The following is a 19,756-nucleotide window of genomic DNA, read 5'->3' on the forward strand; positions in this document are numbered from 1 at the left end:
AGGGAAAAAAAAATGTTTAAAAGAGGAGAGAACATAATCGCTCTTGCCTTCTGAAGTTTGAAACTGGTTCCTTTCCACACGTGGAAGATTTGTGGGGAGGAGGGAATTGGTGGTGGTGGTTGAATATAAATAACAAAACAAATACGAGTCATTTACTGATTTTCAGTGAGAAGATTTTTCGATGCCTTTGGTTCTACTTTCTTCTATTTTCTATTTTAATTTGCTTCCTAACTTAAAGCAAGTCTCTTCTAGTTTTATGTATTATTTCTGAATTTTCTGATTCATTCAGATTACTTCTTTTCTGTCCATTCTGCTGATGGACACATTTTTAAAAACTGGAGATGTAATTTATTATAATGAAAGGACTTCCTCTATTCCCTCTTTCCTTTTTGACACAAATTTTACCACTTTACAAATGTAGAATGATGTTGCACATAGTGGTGAACTTGACAAATGTCACCAAAGTGATTATGATTTAGAAGTAACTTCCTCTGCTTCTTTAATCTCATAAAATTTGTTTACTCGATGACATTTTCTAACATGACATTTGGCCTTAGCTATCAGTTACTTTGGCATTTTTCTTGTTTGCCTCTTTTTCCTTTTGGCAATGAACCACACCTCAGTTCAGTTGAAAGACAGAAATCTAATTGAAAGAAAAGTCATAGAAACAGTAAGTAAAATGATTTGTTTTGATAATTTATCCTCCATGTCCAGTTTGCTTAGCTTGTTACACAACGGAAGTGGAAGATCAGGTTTTTATTCCTCTGTCCCCATTATCATGAAAATTAACTAAAAACTATTCTTTTTTGTTTCATACTTATTAAGACATGGAATGTTTGGAAATTATAGTTACTTTCACTGACAATTTCTGAAAGTCACTATACCTTGATATATATATAGTCTTTCTAGTAGTAAAGACTCAACAATCTGCAAAAATCTTATAAGAAACATTGAGATACTTTAATATTAAGGTGGGTCCTTGCTTGCCTACTTCATCACACCTGCCGATGAGCTCCAATAAAATCCACACCCCCGATGTCACCTTACAAGGCCCTATGTGATCTGATCCTGGCCTGCCTCTCATGTCCTCCCATTCCACTCTCCTCCTTGCTCGATGCTCTGTACCCACACAGGTTTTCTTTTTGTTCCTCAAACATACTGGGCTTATTCCTATCCCCAGAACCTTTACACTAAGTCTTGCTCTGCCTGGAAAGCCTTTGACCTAGATCTTTGCAAGGCTGGATCCTTCCCATCATTATAATCAGCTCAAAGGTCCCTTCTCTGGAGAGGAGTCACGTTGCCTCTCCATTCATTCTCCCTCTCAACACCCTCATTTTATTTTTCTTTTTATCATTAAAATTATCTTGTTTATTTGTTATCTGTCTCACATCCCTCCTCTCCAAGAATGTCATCTTGCCAAAAAGAAGAAACCTTCTTCTTATTCATTATTATATCCCAATGCCTAGAACAGTGCCTGATATAATTAGCATTTGTCAACAATCTTTTCACATCTATTATGTCTTTCTAATCTCACAACAAATCTGTGAGACAGGTGGATAGAGTGTTACTGAGAATATTCAGACAAAGGTGACCATTCACATATATCCTATCTCTGGGAGTTGCAGAGGGATGTTTTCTCAAAGAAAGAGCACAGAAGCTGTGGCACCTGCCTTAAACTAATATGCCTCCATTATTTATGCTTATCAGGACATTATTTCTTCTTATCATGACATATTTCAAAGGATCTGAGATGGCTGAGATGGCCTCACACAAGCAAACAAAGCAGCTTCATTCCCAGTGCTCAGAACCCAGAGTTTTGGCTACATGCAAGGAATATGCCTGTTGGGAGCTGGTTTGGTGTTGCAATCAAGAGGAAAGTTCCAAGGAAATAATTCTACAGGAGTTACTAATCATTCATTCCTCAGGAATCAGAGCTCAGTAAACTGGAAAACTAACAAGACTCTACTGGCATGTTTTGATAGAAAAGCTACTTTTAAGGTCAGCAGAAGAGCAACATGTGAAGAAGACGAATTCCTCCAGAATCTCAAGCTGATCCAGAATCAAAAACCAACTCAGCTGTGTGACTGTGGGGACAATGACACCCATCTCAAGGGATGCTGTGATGCTTCAAAGCTGAGTACTCAGCAAAAACTCAAGGAATGTCCACCTATTCCTGCTGCCCCAAAGCAAACCACAGACGCAGCAAGTCTAACAAATCCCAGAGAAATAAGAAACTTAAGTATGAACATACAGGAATGATAAGGGAACTGGTTTCCTAATCTATAATTTCTAAAAACACAGCCACAACTGCTGGAAAAGTAATAAGCAGAATCCTCTCACATATTTATGTAAACCCTGTTTTCAATGTCTAAAGGGTATGCTTTATTTTTAATGAAATTAAAGTAATCCACGACACTCAACAATTCAAACAATGCAAAGATATATAATCTAAAAGTTAACAGTCACTTCTTTCTTCTCCTTCCCATCCTCCTGACATAAACAAAGTTAAAAGTTTTGTGTATCCTTAGGGAAATGTCAGTTCTTCCCAATCTGATCTACAGATTTAAGGCAATTCCAAACTAAATCCTAGCAAGGTTTTTGGTAGACATAGACAAGACTCTCCTAAAATTTATACAGAACAGGAAAGGACCAAGACTAGCTGAAACAATCCAAAAAGGAACAATAGAATGGGAGAAAATTTTTTTTTCAAGATTTCAAGACTTATTGTAGAGCTGTTGTAATAAGACAGTGTGGTATCAGGGGAGGACAGATACATGGATCGATGGAAGAGAATAGAGAACCCAGAAATAGAACCACACGTATATGCCCAACTGATGTGACAAAGGTGCAGAAGCAGTTCAATGAGGAAGAACAGCCTTTTCAACAAATGTTGCCAGAACAGTGGGCATCCACAGGCAAAAAAAGAAACTTGACCTAAACCTCGTATCTTATATAAAAATTAACTCAAAATGGACCACTGACTTAAATGTAAAACATAAAACTATGACACTTTTAGAAAAGTAGGAGAAAATATCTAGGTAGGCAAAGAGTTCTTAGACTTGACATCAAAAGCACTATCCATGAAAGAAAAGCTGGTCAACTGAACCTCATCAAAATCTAAAACAGTGCTCTGTGAAAAATCTTAAGTGAACAAAGACAAGCCATCGACTAAAAGAATTTATCTGCAGACCATTGATCTGACAAAAAGACCTCTGTCTAGAATATATAACGTGTTCTCAAAACTCAACAGTAAAGAAACAAGCAATCCATCTAGAAAATGGGCCAAGGAAACAAACAGATATTTCCCTAAAGAGGATACACGCATAGCAAATAAACCCAGGAAAAGACGGTCAACAACATCAGCCACTAAGGAGATGCAATTTAAAATCATAATGAGATTTCACTACATCCTACTGCATTGGCAAAAAATAAAAATCAGTGACGATACCAAATGCCGGAGAGGATTCAGAGAAACTTGACCATTTGGACTGCTGGTGGGAATATAAAATGGCACAAACACTCTGGAAAACCGCTAGCAGTTTCGCATCGAACGAGAGATGTACTTATGATATAACTCAACAATTCCACTTTTGGGCATTTATCTCAGAGCAACGAAAACTTATGTACGTGGATATTCATAACAGCTTTATTCATCATACTAGCCCCAAACCGGAAGTGACCTAAACGTCTTTCAACAAGTGAATCATTACCTGGACCATCCTACATCCCTGGCACGGGCTGCTACGCCGCAACAAGCCCACGCGAGATGTTCAACGAAAGGATGGACTCTCGACGCACACAGCTTGGATGGGTCTCAAGGGACCTGCGTGACTGAAAGCTGATCTCAAAAGCTGAACTCTTTAATTCCATTTATACAATATTCTTAAAATCATACAATCATAAAAACAGGGAACAGATTAGTGACTGCCAGGGGTTAAGAATGGAGACAGGAGCATCCGTGAGTGTGGCTATTAAAAGGTAGCACAAGAGATCCTTGTGGTGATGGAGTAACACTGTATCTTGACTCTGGTGGTGGTTATGAATCTACACATGGGATAAAACTGCATAGAACCATATAGCCAGATACACACACACCCAGAGATGAGTGCATGTAAAACTGATGAAATCTGAAAAATGTCAATTTTATGGTTGTGATATCGCAGTTAACTTATGCAAGATGTTACCATTGGGGGAAGCTGGGGGAAGAGTACACAGAACCTCTCTACTATTTCTTTCAACTGCACGTGAATGTACAATTATTTTATTTTGTTAATTTATTTTATTTTTTTAAAGATTTTATTTATTTATGTGACAGAGAGAGAGACAGCCAGCGAGAGAGGGAACACAAGCAGGGGGAGTGGGAGAGGAAGAAGCAGGCTCCCAGCGGAGGAGCCTGATGTGGGGCTCGATCCCGTAACACCAGGATCACACCCTGAGCCGAAGGCAGACGCTTAACGACTGAGCCACCCAGGCGCCCCAAATGTACAATTATTTTAAAATAAAAGGTTAAAAAAAATCAAAAAATCAATAGTCACCTCTTTCTTTCACATACCATTCTCCTGACATTAAACGGGTTAACCTGTTTATGTATCCTTCCATGTCTTTTCCTATGCTTATTTACACTTTTTGTTTTAACTTTGCAAAATGGGATCATACTAAACAACTATTCTACAACTTCCTTTTTTCACAGAACAATATATCATGGATATCTTCCCAGCTAATATACAGAGATCTTCATTTTTTACAGCATTCTTATGCATTATAAAATGGGTAATCCTACCAACATTACAAGGAATAAAAACTTAGAACTTACCCCACTGTCTGTTGTGAAAAGACCAGGGGGTACTTCTCAATTGCCATCGAGCCAGCAGTAGGAGGTGCTGCTTTGTTCAGAATGAGCTTGGCCAAAATGGCCAGAGCTTCATCTTTGACAGGAGGCTCATTAATCAAGAAGCAATTTTCAATATACAAGAGAAAGCTGGGTAGAAAAAGCTAAAAATAAGAAAGGAAATCACATTTATTAACAGATATACATTTCATAACACCTAAGGAAGAAAAGATTCTTTTTTTTTTTTTTTTAAGATTTTATTTATTTATTTGGCGGAGATAGAGACAGCCAGAGAGAGAGGGAACACAAGCAGGGGGAGTGGGAGAGGAAGAAGCAGGCTCCTAGTGGAGGAGCCTGATGTGGGGCTTGATCCCATAACGCCGGGATCACGCCCTGAGCCGAAGGCAGATGCTTAACAACTGTGCCACCCAGGCGCCCCGAAAGAAAAGATTCTAACACTTCCACAGAGGGAAAAACATCATAAACACAGGATCAGAGATCATAAAGGCATTAGACCTCTTCTCCACAGAAGTAACGAGAGCTAGAAGACCATGGAGCAATGTCTAAAAAACTGAGGGAAAGTGATAAAATCTCTAATTCTATACCTATTTTGGTAGCAATATGAATAAAGACATTTTCCAAGGCACTAAATCTCAAAATTTTACTTCCATTTGTCCTTTCTCTAGAACCTCTGGAAAATGTGTACCATCGAAATAAGAGATTAAACTAAAACAAGGGAAAGGTATGGGACCCAGGAAATAGGAGAAAAGCAAAATGAAGTCCTATTATGACATCTGCACTGTGGTCTTAGAAAGCAACCCATTCAAACTTGCACTGCTCTAGGAGGAATATGTCTAGGAAAGGAAAGAAAAAAAAATTTGAGCTACTAAATTTTCTGATATGTGAAAGTCATTTTAGAATGCTGTTGGCAGACAGACTCACTGACCAGCTATTCAAGGAAAATCATTTCCAGTTTTTAAAGAATGAGGCAATCTATAACTTCAGGAAAAATGAAAAGGTATACAAAAAAGGAAACAGAAATACAAAATACTCGTTTAGAAGGATTAATTATGTGGTGAACAGGAATCCAACCAAAATTTGTGATGTAACCCTACTGAGAAGATGAGAGGTATAAAAGAACCAGAACCCATCCACCATAGAAGGAAGTTCATAGAAGAGTACTAGAACTAATGAATCAAGGAAAAGCAGTGTATTTGAATTATTAGAAAATATAAAGTAACGGAAAAAAGTAGATAAAAGCCAAGGGACATGGTTGTTCTCAGCGAGGAAGATGTGAGTGGAAATCAAGTGACTAACTTTTAGCCCTGCTTGACTTTTAAAACTACATACAAAGAGTACTCTGATAAAAATAAGATGTTTATAAAAAGACCAAAGGGAACAAGGGAGAAGGAAAAGATGTAGTTGCTAAGAAAACCAGAGCAAGGTAAAGGGCTCTCACTGGACAGGAAACAAAAGGGCTAGGACACGAATGAAGAAGAAGGTTTTTCTCAAAGCAAATGAGAATATATTAATGACTAAAGGGGAACTCAGAGAACAGACACAGAAACAGACTTCCATGAGGTGTGCTATGGAAGACCAGTTACAAGCAGTGGCAAATGTTAGAGGGACGGGAGGGGATAGGGATAAAATAAACTCAGGATTTAATAGAAAGATTTCTACCTCATTACATCAGGTATTTACTTAGTAGCAAAGAAGTGCATTAGTAACCTTCCTGCAAACCAAATGTTTCAGAAACTATTTTCTATGCTTCAAACTCACATAAAAGTTCCTTAAAGTCTTTTTTCAATTTTACCACATGGTTCTATAATTCCTAAAGGATTATTTAAAAACAAGTTGATTATCTAATGTCATTTTAAGTGTCCTAGCATACGGAAGAAAGTTTTACTTTATTGTGAACTAAAATTGAAATATAATTGCTTTAAAAAATGTGGACTAAAACATTAAATGCTTATTCTATTCCTCTCAAACAAAAAGCATAGGATTTTAAGTTGATTATTTTATCATGACAGACTGATAACAAAACAAATCCAAAACTTCAGTTCCTCACCTGCTCAAACTGCTGCATAACAAACATAACTTCAGAAAAATCCAAAATTAAATGTCTTTCAAATCTGCTCTCAAAAATCTGTGGACCACAGGTAAAAAACATTAAGCACACAGAGAGTACTTTCCCCATTCCTGAAAATAAAAAACATCTTAAACCTTCAAGGTCCTCTAACTTGCAAGCAGGAAGTGGTGGGACGCTTGAAACAAGTTAATAGAGGCAAAAATAACTTGACTGCTGAATTTGGTGCAGAGGGACACATCCAGGTGTGAGACACTGGCACTGAACCCTTCTCCTTGGGAAAGCAGGTGGAGTAAGGGAGTGGCAGGCACACTTTAACCAGTTTTCTGTACAAATGCTTGCCCTTCAGCTGAAAGAACTTACTTACAAATGTTAGGGGTACTGGGTTTCTAGTGATTATGCAGGGCTCTGCCTAAGAGCTGCTCAGTTCTTTCCCAAAGAGAGAATTCCGAAAAGGGCAAGCAGCACTATTTTATACATTTTTCCATACTATATACTGCTGCACTGCACAGTCTAGGAGGAACCTAACTGGTCTTTCTATTTTCAATCCCACTTCCCCACAAACCATCTTCTAAACTCATTAAAATGTAAATCTTATCAAATCATTACCCTACTTAAAAATTCTCCAGGGCTTTTCACTACTTGCAGGATAAAACCCAACCGAACTTTGCAAATGTGTCCATATACCCAGCAGGCATATATTTTTGGACTTTTTTTTTTCATTTCTGGACTTTTTGACGCATCTTGTGCCGTTCCCTCTCCAGGCATTTTTAATCCCTTCACTGACCGGCAGATGATATTTAACATTCAAGGACTACCCCAATTGTACGTCCTTTGGAAAGCATTCTCTGTCCCTCAACCCCAGGCAGAATTAATAATTATGTTTCAATATGACATCAGTAGATTAATTCAACAGATTATAATAAGTCACTCCCAGGGCCCCACTTCCCTAACAATCAAACACCACAGGTACCATAATGCCCACCCCGGAATACCTAGTCCACACCCAGCACATGGTAAGCTATACACGTTTGCTGAATATGCACCATTTACTTTATCACACTTTGTTTTGCCTCTTTCTATTATAGAATGCAATTCACATCTCCTTGACAAGATTATAAATTCCCTGAAGGCAGAGCCTTTGCCACACACTTCATTTGTATTCCCCAGGAGGCTTATTCAATGCTAAATATCTTATTAACTACTCAATTAATATCTGTTGAAGTAAATTACTTTTTGTATGGTTTCTTTGATAAGGGTCTCTGGCAAGGAAACATTTTCACCCAGGATCAAAGCAGAAATTACAGCCAAGAGGGTCTCCCGGCAAGGTGTAGAAAGACTGGCTATTTGTAATGTTTGAGACAATACCTGTAAAATAAAAGAAAAAACAATGCACGCTTAGCAATAGCTTTTAATGAACAGACTCTGAGCAAATGAAGTTGGGAACTCACCTTACAAACATCGACAGGTTTGGTTATCTTTGATCCGTTCCCATGTTTCACAAGTATCAGATATATTTCTAACAACCTTCTTATCTGTTCAGAACTTTCCCCACAGTTAGTTGTGGTTACTTTTGTATGTAGATCTAGGAGTGATTCCTGCCAATGGGGAATTTAACAGAAAGAATAACTATAAAAATATCAAACTCATTTGTTAATCCAATAATGAAAGTATTGAGTGAAGCAGTTCGAATTTTCACACTTTTATTTTGAAAGAAAGACACATTTACCAGGAATCACAAAGGACAATAATAGCTAACATTTTTGAGTGCATGGTTATAAAGTGCTTTATAAGTATTTATGCACAATCCTCATAGCGACCATGAGGTAGAGAATATTATTGTCCCATAGTCCCACCAGACGAAAAAACCGGGAAACAGAGATTTAAGTAACCTTCCCAAATCAGTGACAAAGCCAAGATTTGAAAAGAGGCATTCTGGCTCCAAAGGCTGTGCTCTTAATCACAATGCTCTACTGCATTTCAAAATACCAAAAAAATACAGGGAATAGAGAGGGGGAAAAAAGCCTAATTATGTGTGTAAAAGTATAAAGACAATTACAAAATATACTCTCCAGGAGTCGTCTGCTAAACTAAGAACAAGAACAATCAACCCTTATTACATACAAATCCTTAAAAATTAGAACTCACTTGCAAACATTCAAAAAATGTACCAAAATGTTCCTTGTAGATGTACAACGCAGTGGATTTGACCATGTTTTTGAGTGTTTCTCCAACTAAAATCCATGGTAGTTGAGTTTCTGTTTCAGTAACTGGTCCTAGTTTTTGTAAAATTAGCTTCACTGCCTGTGGGAATCCAATAATCATTAAAATGGACATGTACACTCTTATTTTTAAGTATTAACACTGTCATTTCCCACTTGATTATTCCCCACTCTAAGCTATATTAAAATCTGATCTGGAATAATCAAAGATATGGCAGCTTTGATGGTTCAGTTAACTACATGTCCCAAAAGGAATTTCCAAACCAGGATGGAGAATTTTACCATCCAAGTGCTCCCTCCTCGCTCATTAATCAATTTATGTTACCTTCTAGAATCCCAGATAAAGAAAACAAGGATGATTTTACAAGTAAATACACCTAATCACCTAGATCCTAGCTAATAAGCATTGTTATTAAAGCCCTAATGCTCCCCCACTTAGTGCTTTTTATTTATTCCAGACTATCCTCTCTCCATACCATTTATATAAATCTTATCTATTTTCCTTTTACTCTCTTTCACACAGACTCAAAATATCCTCCCAGTCATTTACCTTCCCTGTACAGGAATGGAACATGTTTCTAACTCCTTTGCACATTTCAAAGAGCAACTGGCCAACTCCTTCTACCTTTTCCGGATGTTCACCAAGATCAAGAAACATTAAATTGAAAAGTGCATTTTTATCAGAGACCTAAAACACAAAATGCAAATGGAAAATTGTATTTACAACACAACAAATCCAAAAGAAAACATATTATTTACTGTTCCACAGGTTCATAGTTAAATGTAATTAGGATAAAATTCTAAAAGGAAGAGATATTTCTAGTGATTTCAAACTATTATAATAGTATACCACTTCTAATTCCACAGACAACACTGATTCAGTGAAATAATATAAAGGTCTGCGCCAAGAAAAACTACATAAGACAACATTCTCTCTTTAAAAGTAAAGTATGTACTTATGAGTAGAAAAGAAATTAATACCAGTGTTTCTGTTTCATTACAAGAATCCTCTAAAATTTACTATGGAAACACAAGCAACATTATGATTCCAGTTTCTTCTGTGAAATTATTATAAAAGTTTCTATTACTCTCACCAGTCATATATTTACTGACTTGAATTAGAGGATACTTCTGATATACATACACTGAAGCTACCAAAAGCCTAAATAACAATAAAAGAGTGACTCAAATGATTTCTCATTAGTGAGCAAAGACAACTTAAAGATGAGATAAACTCAAAATAGTAAAAGATTTCTTCTTATAATGTATATGTGTATATGTGTGTATATATATATTAGTCCATACAACCACATTATAAAAGATATCTGTTTCTGTTCATCAGATTCTTGAGGATTAATGAACAATAAACATGTAAGATATCAGACTAACCTTTCTCATCAAAAAAGTAAAACTTTCAGCAGCAAAATTTCTTATATGTAGTTTTTTATGAGCCAGGAGTGTACTATACATGCTATAAATGAGAAAATAAGACATGTTTAATCACATTTCAAGAAACATACACGCCATGTCAACTATATGTCCAACATTGTGCTAGGAATACGAGGAATACGTTGTAAGTATAAAGCAAATGGTTTAAAATCTTGTTCAGTTACCAAGACAGAACGTAACAAAAAAGAAAAATCCTAGGACTGGTGGTGCAGGTCTTACAGAAAAGACTCCATGAATAGCCGAAACGTGTAGTGATTCCCGAATGATGAGAAGAATTCAGGTGGGTACTGGAGTGCATATGACTAGAGATAAAAGCAAGAGGAAAGACAGGGTGGGCAGAAATGATCACAGTCAAAGGACAAGGAGGCTAGTCTGTCTGAAAGAAAAAGGGTGATGGGGTTGGGTAGGGCTGCTGCAGATAAAGCTGCCCATGTAAACAGGTAGCTTCAAACACCAAACAGAGGCATTTAGACTTGAGCTTACATCTATGTAAGCACTCACCCTGTGTTACTTCCTCTAACTAACACAACCCCATGGAGTATAGGTACTGTTATTCCGGTTCCACAGATAATAAGCCTGAGACAGAAAGGCCAAGCAATCTGCTCAAGGTCACAGAGACATGTAGCTACAACTAAATAATTACTTGTATAATCACATTGTTTATACTGGTCACGTGGTTGAAGCATGGTCTCCTATTTTTGCCATATCCTCAGTACCTAGAACTTCCTCGCCCACAGCAGGTACGAATAAATAATGGCTAAAGGAGAAATGAGTATTTCGGAGAGATTAATTTAGTAGCAGTACACAGGATGAAATAAGCAAAGAGGCTAGCAGTCCAACTAGAAAGCTGCTCAAGTCAGGTGAGCGTGGGCGAACAAGGGCATGAAAGGCTTATGGTAGAGGGAAGAGCTGAAAAATGGACCCAAGAGGCATTTCAAGAGTCCCTGCAATGGAAGCAAAGACCTTACAGTGCCCACAGGGACCTTATATGATCTGAACTCTACTAGTACGATGTGGCACTGTCTCATCACTCTCTGCTTATACACGCTGCCCCATGACCCTGGACTCCTTGCTGTTCCTTGCACACGCCAGGCATGCCCCTAAGATGTCTCCCACTAAACTGTAAACTTTGCATGGAGAGGGATTTTTATCTGTTTTATCTGTATTGGTATCTCAAGTGCCATACACATAGGCAGTGCTCAATAAACACTCACTGAACTGAGTACATGAATAACAGAATCAAGAGGATTTGGAGTCCTTGAAGACAACTGGGTCAAAAATGCCTCTAAGACACCAAGCCTCGGTTGATGAGAAGAAAAATGGAATCACTGCGGAACATGGGCAACCAAACAGGGCCTAGCAGACAGTATATATTTACTGAACACATGAATGGATGAAGCATTACTTTGAGTGGGAATGTGTTGACTCTGATTTCAGTAATACTTAAGTGAAAATAGCCAGGAGGTTGAAGAGGTCACACTGAGAGCAAATAAATTTAGAACTGGAAAGCCCAATTTAGGAGATACAAAAGTAACAAGAGAAGTCATGACCCCAAATAAGTGATACAGCGGTCTCCCCCCTCCCCTTTATCCGCAGTTTCACTCTCCTGGTCTCCGTTATCCGTGGTCAACTGCAGTCTGGAATCAGATGCTCCTCCTACTGACTGTGGTCAGAAGGCTGACAGGAGCACAGCATTACGCGACAACACGTACACCATCGCTCCCCTCACTTCATCTCATCATGTGGGCATTCTATCATCTCGCATCATAAGAAGAAGGGTGAGTACGGTACAATAAGTAATTTTTGGAGATCATATTCACACAATGTTTATTACAGTGTGTTGTTATAATTGTTCTAGTTTTTGCTATTAATCTCTCACTGTGCATTTATGAATGATACTGCATCACAGGTATGTATGTGTAGGAAAAAACACAGCACATATAGAGTTCAGTACTATCTATGCTTTCAGGTATCTACTAGGGGTCTTGGAACGTAAACCCCACATATAAGGGGCGACTACTGTACATTGCCCTAAGATCTTGCTGGTTTTGAATGAAGTAATCTTGGTTTCTAATACATTTTACCAAAAGCTTCATAGAAAACTAAGAAAGGCCGGAAAAATATTTCTTTCTCATTCTTTGTTCAAAGTAGGGTAGAGGGAAGGGTGATTCGATGAAGGGTAGGGTGAAGGGGGTGGTACAAAAACAAAATCGACAGTTTTATCCCATACCCATACCTGTATTTGGGAGGAGGGTGTTAATCTTCATATTTCTGTGGCAACTAAAGTATGCAGAAATAATCAGTAAACCAAGGGGAAAATTCCATCAAGTCCCTGACTGAAATTGATTATAAACAATCTTTTTCTTAAACAGAAAGCAACTATGGAATTCACCCTCTTTCCCTATCCACATTTGCTCACCATGTTCCCTTTGTATCTCTTTGGACTTAATAAATATGTTAGGGGCTGGGTACATGCAGACATTTAAGATTGGATTCTTGAAGAGTTCACAGGTTTGTAAAACACACCATTACACTGTGAACAAACAATTATAACACAAGTTGTGTGATGTAAGGTGTAAAATGCCAGAGGGGTTCAGAGTAAAAAGCTTTTTGGCTGAGGTGCCCAGAAATGGTTGTGGAGGTTATGAAAACCAAGCTTGGCTTTGATGGCAAGAGGCAGGATTTTAGCAGCTGGAGAGAAGAGAAGAGAAGGTCGATGCAGACGAACAGAACAGACTGTGGACCACTCTGGCTGCAGAACCAGTTTCGTATCATTAGAGACTGAACTGGAAAGGCAATGTGAAGTCAGACAGAACCCAGGAAAAAACAATCGAAAACACGTATCAGAGTTAGGCAGCCACGTCAGCAGGTATACACGAAGGGTATTGTGCATATTTAACTAAGTACGGGGTGGGAGTGAGAAATCCTGGTTGTCAGTATTGATAAAGACTGCACTTGACCAAAAAATAAAAACCTGGAACGCTAAGACATTTCATTCCTGAGGACGACTGTTCTATTCAGGAGCCTCGAGCGCAAGCACACCACTGTTTTCACAGAGGCAATCTCGAATACGTAACACGTATATATTGCTTTTGCTCTCAAAACTGATGCAGGTGGGGAGCAGGACTGACTGTAGGCGGACTTGAGAAATCTTTTGGGGATGACAGAAATGTTCTTAAACTGATTATGGTGGTATTTGCACAACTTTATGAAATTACCAAACAGCACTGAATTGTAAATAAGATAAAATTTAAAAGTGACAAAACCATACGATAATTGTCTTTCTCTGCTTGACTTATTTCACTTAGCACCATCTCCTCCAGTCCCGTCCATGTTGCTGCAAAACCCCTAAACCAAACCCGTACTAGAGAGAGAAAAGGGTCACCTGTATATATTGGACATATCCTTCACCATTAGTCTCCACAGGTACTTATACAGGTAGGACAGTGAAGTGAAAGCCCATTCTAGTAACTCTGTGTCCTGAGTCTCCAGGATTGAGGTGATAGTCAGGAAAAAATCCTGAAAATGTGGATAGAAGTCCGTCTGCAGATCTCGTGCCAACTGTACAACCAAACTGGATTAAAAATAAGTAGAAGTGATGAGACACATATATCAAAAAACAAAGACAGCAAATCTATTTCATAAATGACAGCAGAATGCCTGTGATCACAGGATTAATTAAAGCTCTCAAACCAAGTCTTAAGAGACATAACATTTTTCACATTTCAAGAGTTTAGCAAAGAAATCAGACTGGAGCAAGAAAGCGCACTTCATCACAAGTTATGCTGAGTCATTCCTGTAGCGTGAAAGAAAAATGGGGTTTTCTTAAATGTATAAAACAAAAGAAAAAAAAAAGATACTTCTAAGACTCTGCTTTTTGGCAAAGCACTAATGTTCTGATCTAACTGAACAAATTCTTGTTTTTAAATTCAAACACCAGATCTAAGGCAAATGTAGCTATAAAACACAACCTTTCTTAGTTTTTTTTATTTTTAAATATTTTATTTATTTATTTGAGAGAGGAGAGAGAGAAATCACAAGCAGGGCAGGAGGAAGAGCAGAGGTAGAGGGAGAAGCAGACTCCCTGCTGAGCAGGGAGCCCGATGCAGGGCTCAATCCCAGGACCCCAGGATCATGACTTGCATCAAAGGCAGTCGCTTAACCGACTGAGCCACCCCAGCACCCTTTAAAACACACCTTTCTTAAAATTCAGGTATGTGTCACTGAGCTTTCTCTCAACATACTACTTACTCCAAAAGGGGCTGATAGGCAAAACTGTTCTTGATTTGCAGGTGAGTCTTCAAACTTTGAACTATCTCATTTTGATGGTAGACCAACTGATTGAAGGATTGGCATTTGTCAATAACTTCTTTGTAAAATTTGCCTGGATAAAAAAAAAGAGAGAGAAAGAGAGAGAATAGGTTCTGCTTTTCTACCATACCACTATTTAGTTATTTTGAACACATAAAGTGCAAATGATGGGAGAATAAAATAGAAACAAAATGGAATATACCAAAGTGTTCTGTAAGGTTCAATTCTCTCCATTTCAGCAGACCCTCAAAAAAGTAGGTTTCGACTTCCTGCCAAGATTAAAGCAGTCCATTAATTAGGCAACTCAAAAACTATGATCAAAGTAAATAAGAATAATGATATATTAATACTTTTGAGACAATGATAATAGTCAAGAATTTAAAACATTTCTTTTAACTAATACACTTAAAAAGCAATCAGCTGTTCAATATAAGCATATGATTTATAAAAACAATATTTTATTGATTTGTTGCAGCAAATAATTCCCTAAAACGTATGTAATAGTCACACTAAAGAGAAAAAATTTTTTTGTTTTCTGCAATTTTAGGTCCAGGAAAAAAATGTGCTGACTCTTCAACAGTTCTTTCATTCTGCTTTTAGAAATATGAATTATAACCTTGTGGGGAAGTACTCTGGCAATTATTAAAAAAAAAAAAAAAAAAAAAAAAAACAGCCAGGTATGTCCTCTGACCCATCAATTCCCATTTTGGAGATATTTCTTTCTTTCTTTTTTTTTTTTTTTAAGATTTTATTTATTTATTCAACAGAGATAGAGACAGCCAGCGAGAGAGGGAACACAAGCAGGGGGAGTGGGAGAGGAAGAAGCAGGCTCCTAGCGGAGAAGCCTGATGTGGGGCTCAATCCCACAACGCCGGGATCACGCCCTGAGCCGAAGGCAGACGCTTAACCGCTGTGCCACCCAGGTGCCCCCATTTTGGAGATATTTCTTATAAAAATTACAAACATACCAGTATAAAGATGTTTATTCAGCTCTATTATAGTGAGGGGAAAACATCAAACAGCCTAAATATCCAACAACAGGAAAGTGCTTAATGTAACCTATGGCCCATACATACTAAGGCATAACATACAGCTATTAAAAACAGTAACATCTATATTGAATTAGAAGGATGTTGATGATAAACCCCCACAGTGATAAAAGCAAGTAACGTAGTGAAGTATATGGGAGGAACCAATTTTTTTAAAAAAGACCTTTATAAATACACACATTTGCACATATTATATGAGAGAAAAGTACAGGAGAATACATATATACCAACTTGTCAATATTATGTTTCTTTCACAATAAGGAATGGAAGGGGTGAGATAACAGGTTTTTCTAAATTCATCAATATGTTGTCATGTTATTTAGCTCATTATCATAGTATACATTACTTCGTACTTTGAAAAGTAAAATCAATAAATCATTACCCTATGTGTGTGTATGTATGGAGAGAGAGAGTACAAAGTAGTACACACACAAACGGCACGCCGAGATCTTCTACAATCTCAAAAAATGTCACTTTCCCTTCGCATTGTGATTCACAGCCCCTACCACAAAGGGATGGAGTCTACTTCCTCACTCCTTGAATCTGGCCTCGCTTTCTGACGTCCTTTGACCATAATGTGCGATGGAAATGATCTCGGAACCCTCAAAGTTGGGCTTTAAGAAGCTTTGTAGCTTCTGCTTTCCCTCTCTCGAAAAGAACCTGCCATCATGAAAAGAAGCCTAGTCTAGCTTATTGGAGAATAAGCACCACGAAGGCAACCAAGACTAACAACCCCAGTCAAATGTGATTGAGACCACTGTGGACCATCCAGCCCAAGGTCCTGTACTAGGCTCTCTTCTCTACTAACTGGACATTCTACCTCTTACCCATCTATCTCTCCTGTGGCTTAAACTATAAACCATATACTGAATGCTAAATCTGTAATTCCACCTCCAAAGTCACCTGTACTCCTCCAGATCCATATATCCAAATATCTTTTGGACACCATCATTTAGATGGCCGTAGGTATGTCAAATTCAACAAGCCCCAAATGGAACCAACCCTGTGCTTCTCTTCCTGTAAATCTATTTTGATAAGTTACATTCTCAACCACCCAGTTGTTAGAGCCAAAAACCTTAACCCCTTTCCTCCCTTCATAACCAGCAGGTTGCAAGTCCTATCCATTCTACTCTTTTAATATCTCTGGAATCCTTCTCTTCTCTCCCTTTTGACTGCTGCTACTACAATAATTTCTTACTTAGGTGACTAGCGTATCCTCACACCTGGTTGTCCTGACTCCAATCCTGCTCTTTCTTCCATATTAAAGCCAGAAAGATCTAAAACTTAGACGTGATCATGTCACTCACTGCCTTACAATCCTAGAATAACATCTCATAGCTTCAGGATAAAATGCAAACTTAGCTTGACATATGAAGTCCTTTATGCTCCTCGACTATTTCTTCAGCTTTATCTCTCATCAGCTATGTCCCTCCCCTACCCCAATTACCATCAGCACACACAAACATCACACATACAATTACAACCACACTGAAATGTTTTGTAGTTTCTTGAATGTGACATGTATTTTCTAGCCTCTGTTTATACAGGCTTCTCTCTCAGCCTGAACCAGCATTTCCTGTCTTCTTTGCCATGCTAAAACCTATATAAATAACAAGACTCAATTCAGCTGTCATCTTGTCTACATTACCTTTTCAACACCCCACCCTATATCCACAAGGAATTTAGGTTAGGCTCCTTCAGTATGAGTTGCCAAAGCCTTATGTGCTTACCCAGATCACATCAGTTAACACACTAAATTCACACACTGGAGATAAGACTTCCAAAGAGACAGTGAGCAGAGTCTGACTAGAGCCAAGTGAAGAACTTTAAGAACTGAAGTTAAATCCCTAAGTTAAAGGCATGATATACAGGACCTTAAAAGGCTAACAGAGAAATAATAACTTCATGTAGCAAAAAAGATTTTTAAGTAGAGATGTGATTGAGTCAGAGCATGGTTAGAACTGGAAAAAATTCTGTGGTTTAGCCCCTTTCGTTTTATAAAGGAGGAAACTAAGCCCCAGGAAAATGATGTGCTCAAAATCTCTTTAAAATTGCAGCTTCAGGAATATGAATCTGCAGCAGAGCTCAGAATGCACATGGGAAAGGGAGAGGCTCGAATCACAGAAGCCATCTAAGTGTCAAGTTAACTGTCTAACAAAGCAACACGCAACAGAACTTTCTACAATGATGGAAATGTTCCATATCTGCATTTGTCCAATACTGTAGCAACTAACCGCATCTGGCTATTGAACCCTTGAATTTTTAATTTGCTTTAATTTGCCATGCGTAGCTACTGTTTAAGATCACACAGGTCTAATGCATTTCATGTTCATAAAGGAATGGCCTGAAAAATAATTCACTTCTACTGAGAAAAGACAAAAAAATGAAACTATGAACACTTGAAGATTGGCTAATATAAAGTTCTCTTACCTCATCATAGCTTGCAGTTCTATCAATCCGGTGAATAATATCAATATTCACATTCCCCAATCGTTCAGCAAATGTAAGAAACTGTCGGGGGGGATATTTAATATACAATCATCATTTAATACTTATCACATCTTTAACATCTGTTTTGAGTGCTGTATAATAATCACATGTTGACAATTCCCTTATGAAAACAGAAAGCTTAAAGTTTCAATAAGCCTCCTCGTGTACTATCATTACAAATAATGGTATGCTTTGCTTGCAATTTCAGACTTGCATTTTCAATCAATCATAAAATATATAATTGTTTTGAAACTAGAAGTAGACATAGTCTTAAATGCCCTACTTTATGAAAATAATTAAATACTTCCATTAACGTATTTGCAAAAGTTCAGTTATGTCATTTCAAATAAAATTTCCATGGTAGACCCAGCTAAAAGCTGGCAACGTGGCCTGGACAGATTTATTAGGTTTCCTGACCCGCTACAAGCATAGGGGTCTGGGTAAGTCGTTGGAACAATAGTGTTTTTAAACACATACAGACAAACGGTTGTACGGTAACAAAGGAGTTCTCAGGGAACAAACAGAAAGTGATGTCACAGCCATTAGCTGGAAATCACTCACCTCCTCCTGCCGCCTCGGCCCCCAATTTGGTCTTTAAGGATAAAAGAGCAGTGGAGAACATCTCCAAGCAGTTAGTCTATGATCATGAATTTCACTCTGGCCTAAGGAATTCCCAGGCAGGCCAGACCCCACAAGCCACTGGCGAAGTCGGCTACCCAGACGTCTTTCCCCACCCCATGTTTACTACACCCAGAAATCCCCCTCCTTTGCCAGATAAGGAACTCACACTCGCCCACAACGCTGCAGCTCCGGGAGTCCCGCTCAGACCCAGCAGCAAGGCTGAGGCAGCAGGGACCCACACCACTGTTCTGGGCCCAAGTTCCTTTGCTCACCCGGTACGTGTTCTCGGTCTTGTGGGAAACGGGCTTTGTCTTCATGGCTGCAGAGGCAGGGGCCCGCGAGGACCTAGGTGGGGGGTCGAAGGGATGCAAAGGACGGAACGGAGGGAAACTGGCTCACAAACTTGCAGTCTCCGATTCCCAGGCGCTCAGACTTCATCACGTGCGGCTTGTGCCCGTGGGCGCCGCCATGTTGAAGACGGGGAGGAGCCTGGAAGGATCACGTGGGCGGAAGAAGCGACAGAGCAGGCCCAGCCTCCTGGGAACCCGGTGGTGCCGCGGAGAAGTGATGTGGGTGCGTGTGTGTTCTTTTTCTCCTTTCAAGGAAGATTTCTAAGAAAAATGTGCATTTTTATTATAAAAGAAAACATGCCAGTCGGCATTGTCAGCTAACAGTCATTACCCTTCAGCTATGCACCCCG

General features: G+C 38.5%; 1 protein-coding gene across 2 annotated transcripts in view; it reads right to left on the minus strand.

Moving 5' to 3' along the window:
* Positions 1 to 19,533, minus strand: part of UTP20 (UTP20 small subunit processome component) — a 91,431-nt gene extending 71,898 nt beyond the window's left edge. For both annotated transcript variants that reach the window (XM_045779984.2, XM_045779983.2), the window contains exons 1-12: positions 19,329 to 19,533; positions 18,376 to 18,456; positions 15,099 to 15,165; positions 14,837 to 14,969; positions 13,971 to 14,159; positions 10,526 to 10,607; positions 9,687 to 9,824; positions 9,063 to 9,218; positions 8,366 to 8,512; positions 8,148 to 8,282; positions 6,897 to 6,974; positions 4,814 to 4,992 (exon numbers count right to left, since the gene is read on the minus strand). In XM_045779984.2, coding sequence (XP_045635940.2) covers positions 4,814 to 4,992; positions 6,897 to 6,974; positions 8,148 to 8,282; positions 8,366 to 8,512; positions 9,063 to 9,218; positions 9,687 to 9,824; positions 10,526 to 10,607; positions 13,971 to 14,159; positions 14,837 to 14,969; positions 15,099 to 15,165; positions 18,376 to 18,456; positions 19,329 to 19,373 — 1,430 coding nt within the window. In that variant the 5' untranslated portion in view covers positions 19,374 to 19,533. The remainder of the gene's footprint in view (positions 1 to 4,813; positions 4,993 to 6,896; positions 6,975 to 8,147; positions 8,283 to 8,365; positions 8,513 to 9,062; positions 9,219 to 9,686; positions 9,825 to 10,525; positions 10,608 to 13,970; positions 14,160 to 14,836; positions 14,970 to 15,098; positions 15,166 to 18,375; positions 18,457 to 19,328) is intronic.
* Between the last annotated feature and the right edge of the window lie 223 nt (positions 19,534 to 19,756).

Source organism: Ursus americanus, chromosome 17 (genome assembly GCF_024610735.1).
Source record: "Ursus americanus isolate L20-20 chromosome 17, mUrsAme1.1.p, whole genome shotgun sequence".
Lineage (NCBI taxonomy): Eukaryota > Metazoa > Chordata > Mammalia > Carnivora > Ursidae > Ursus > Ursus americanus.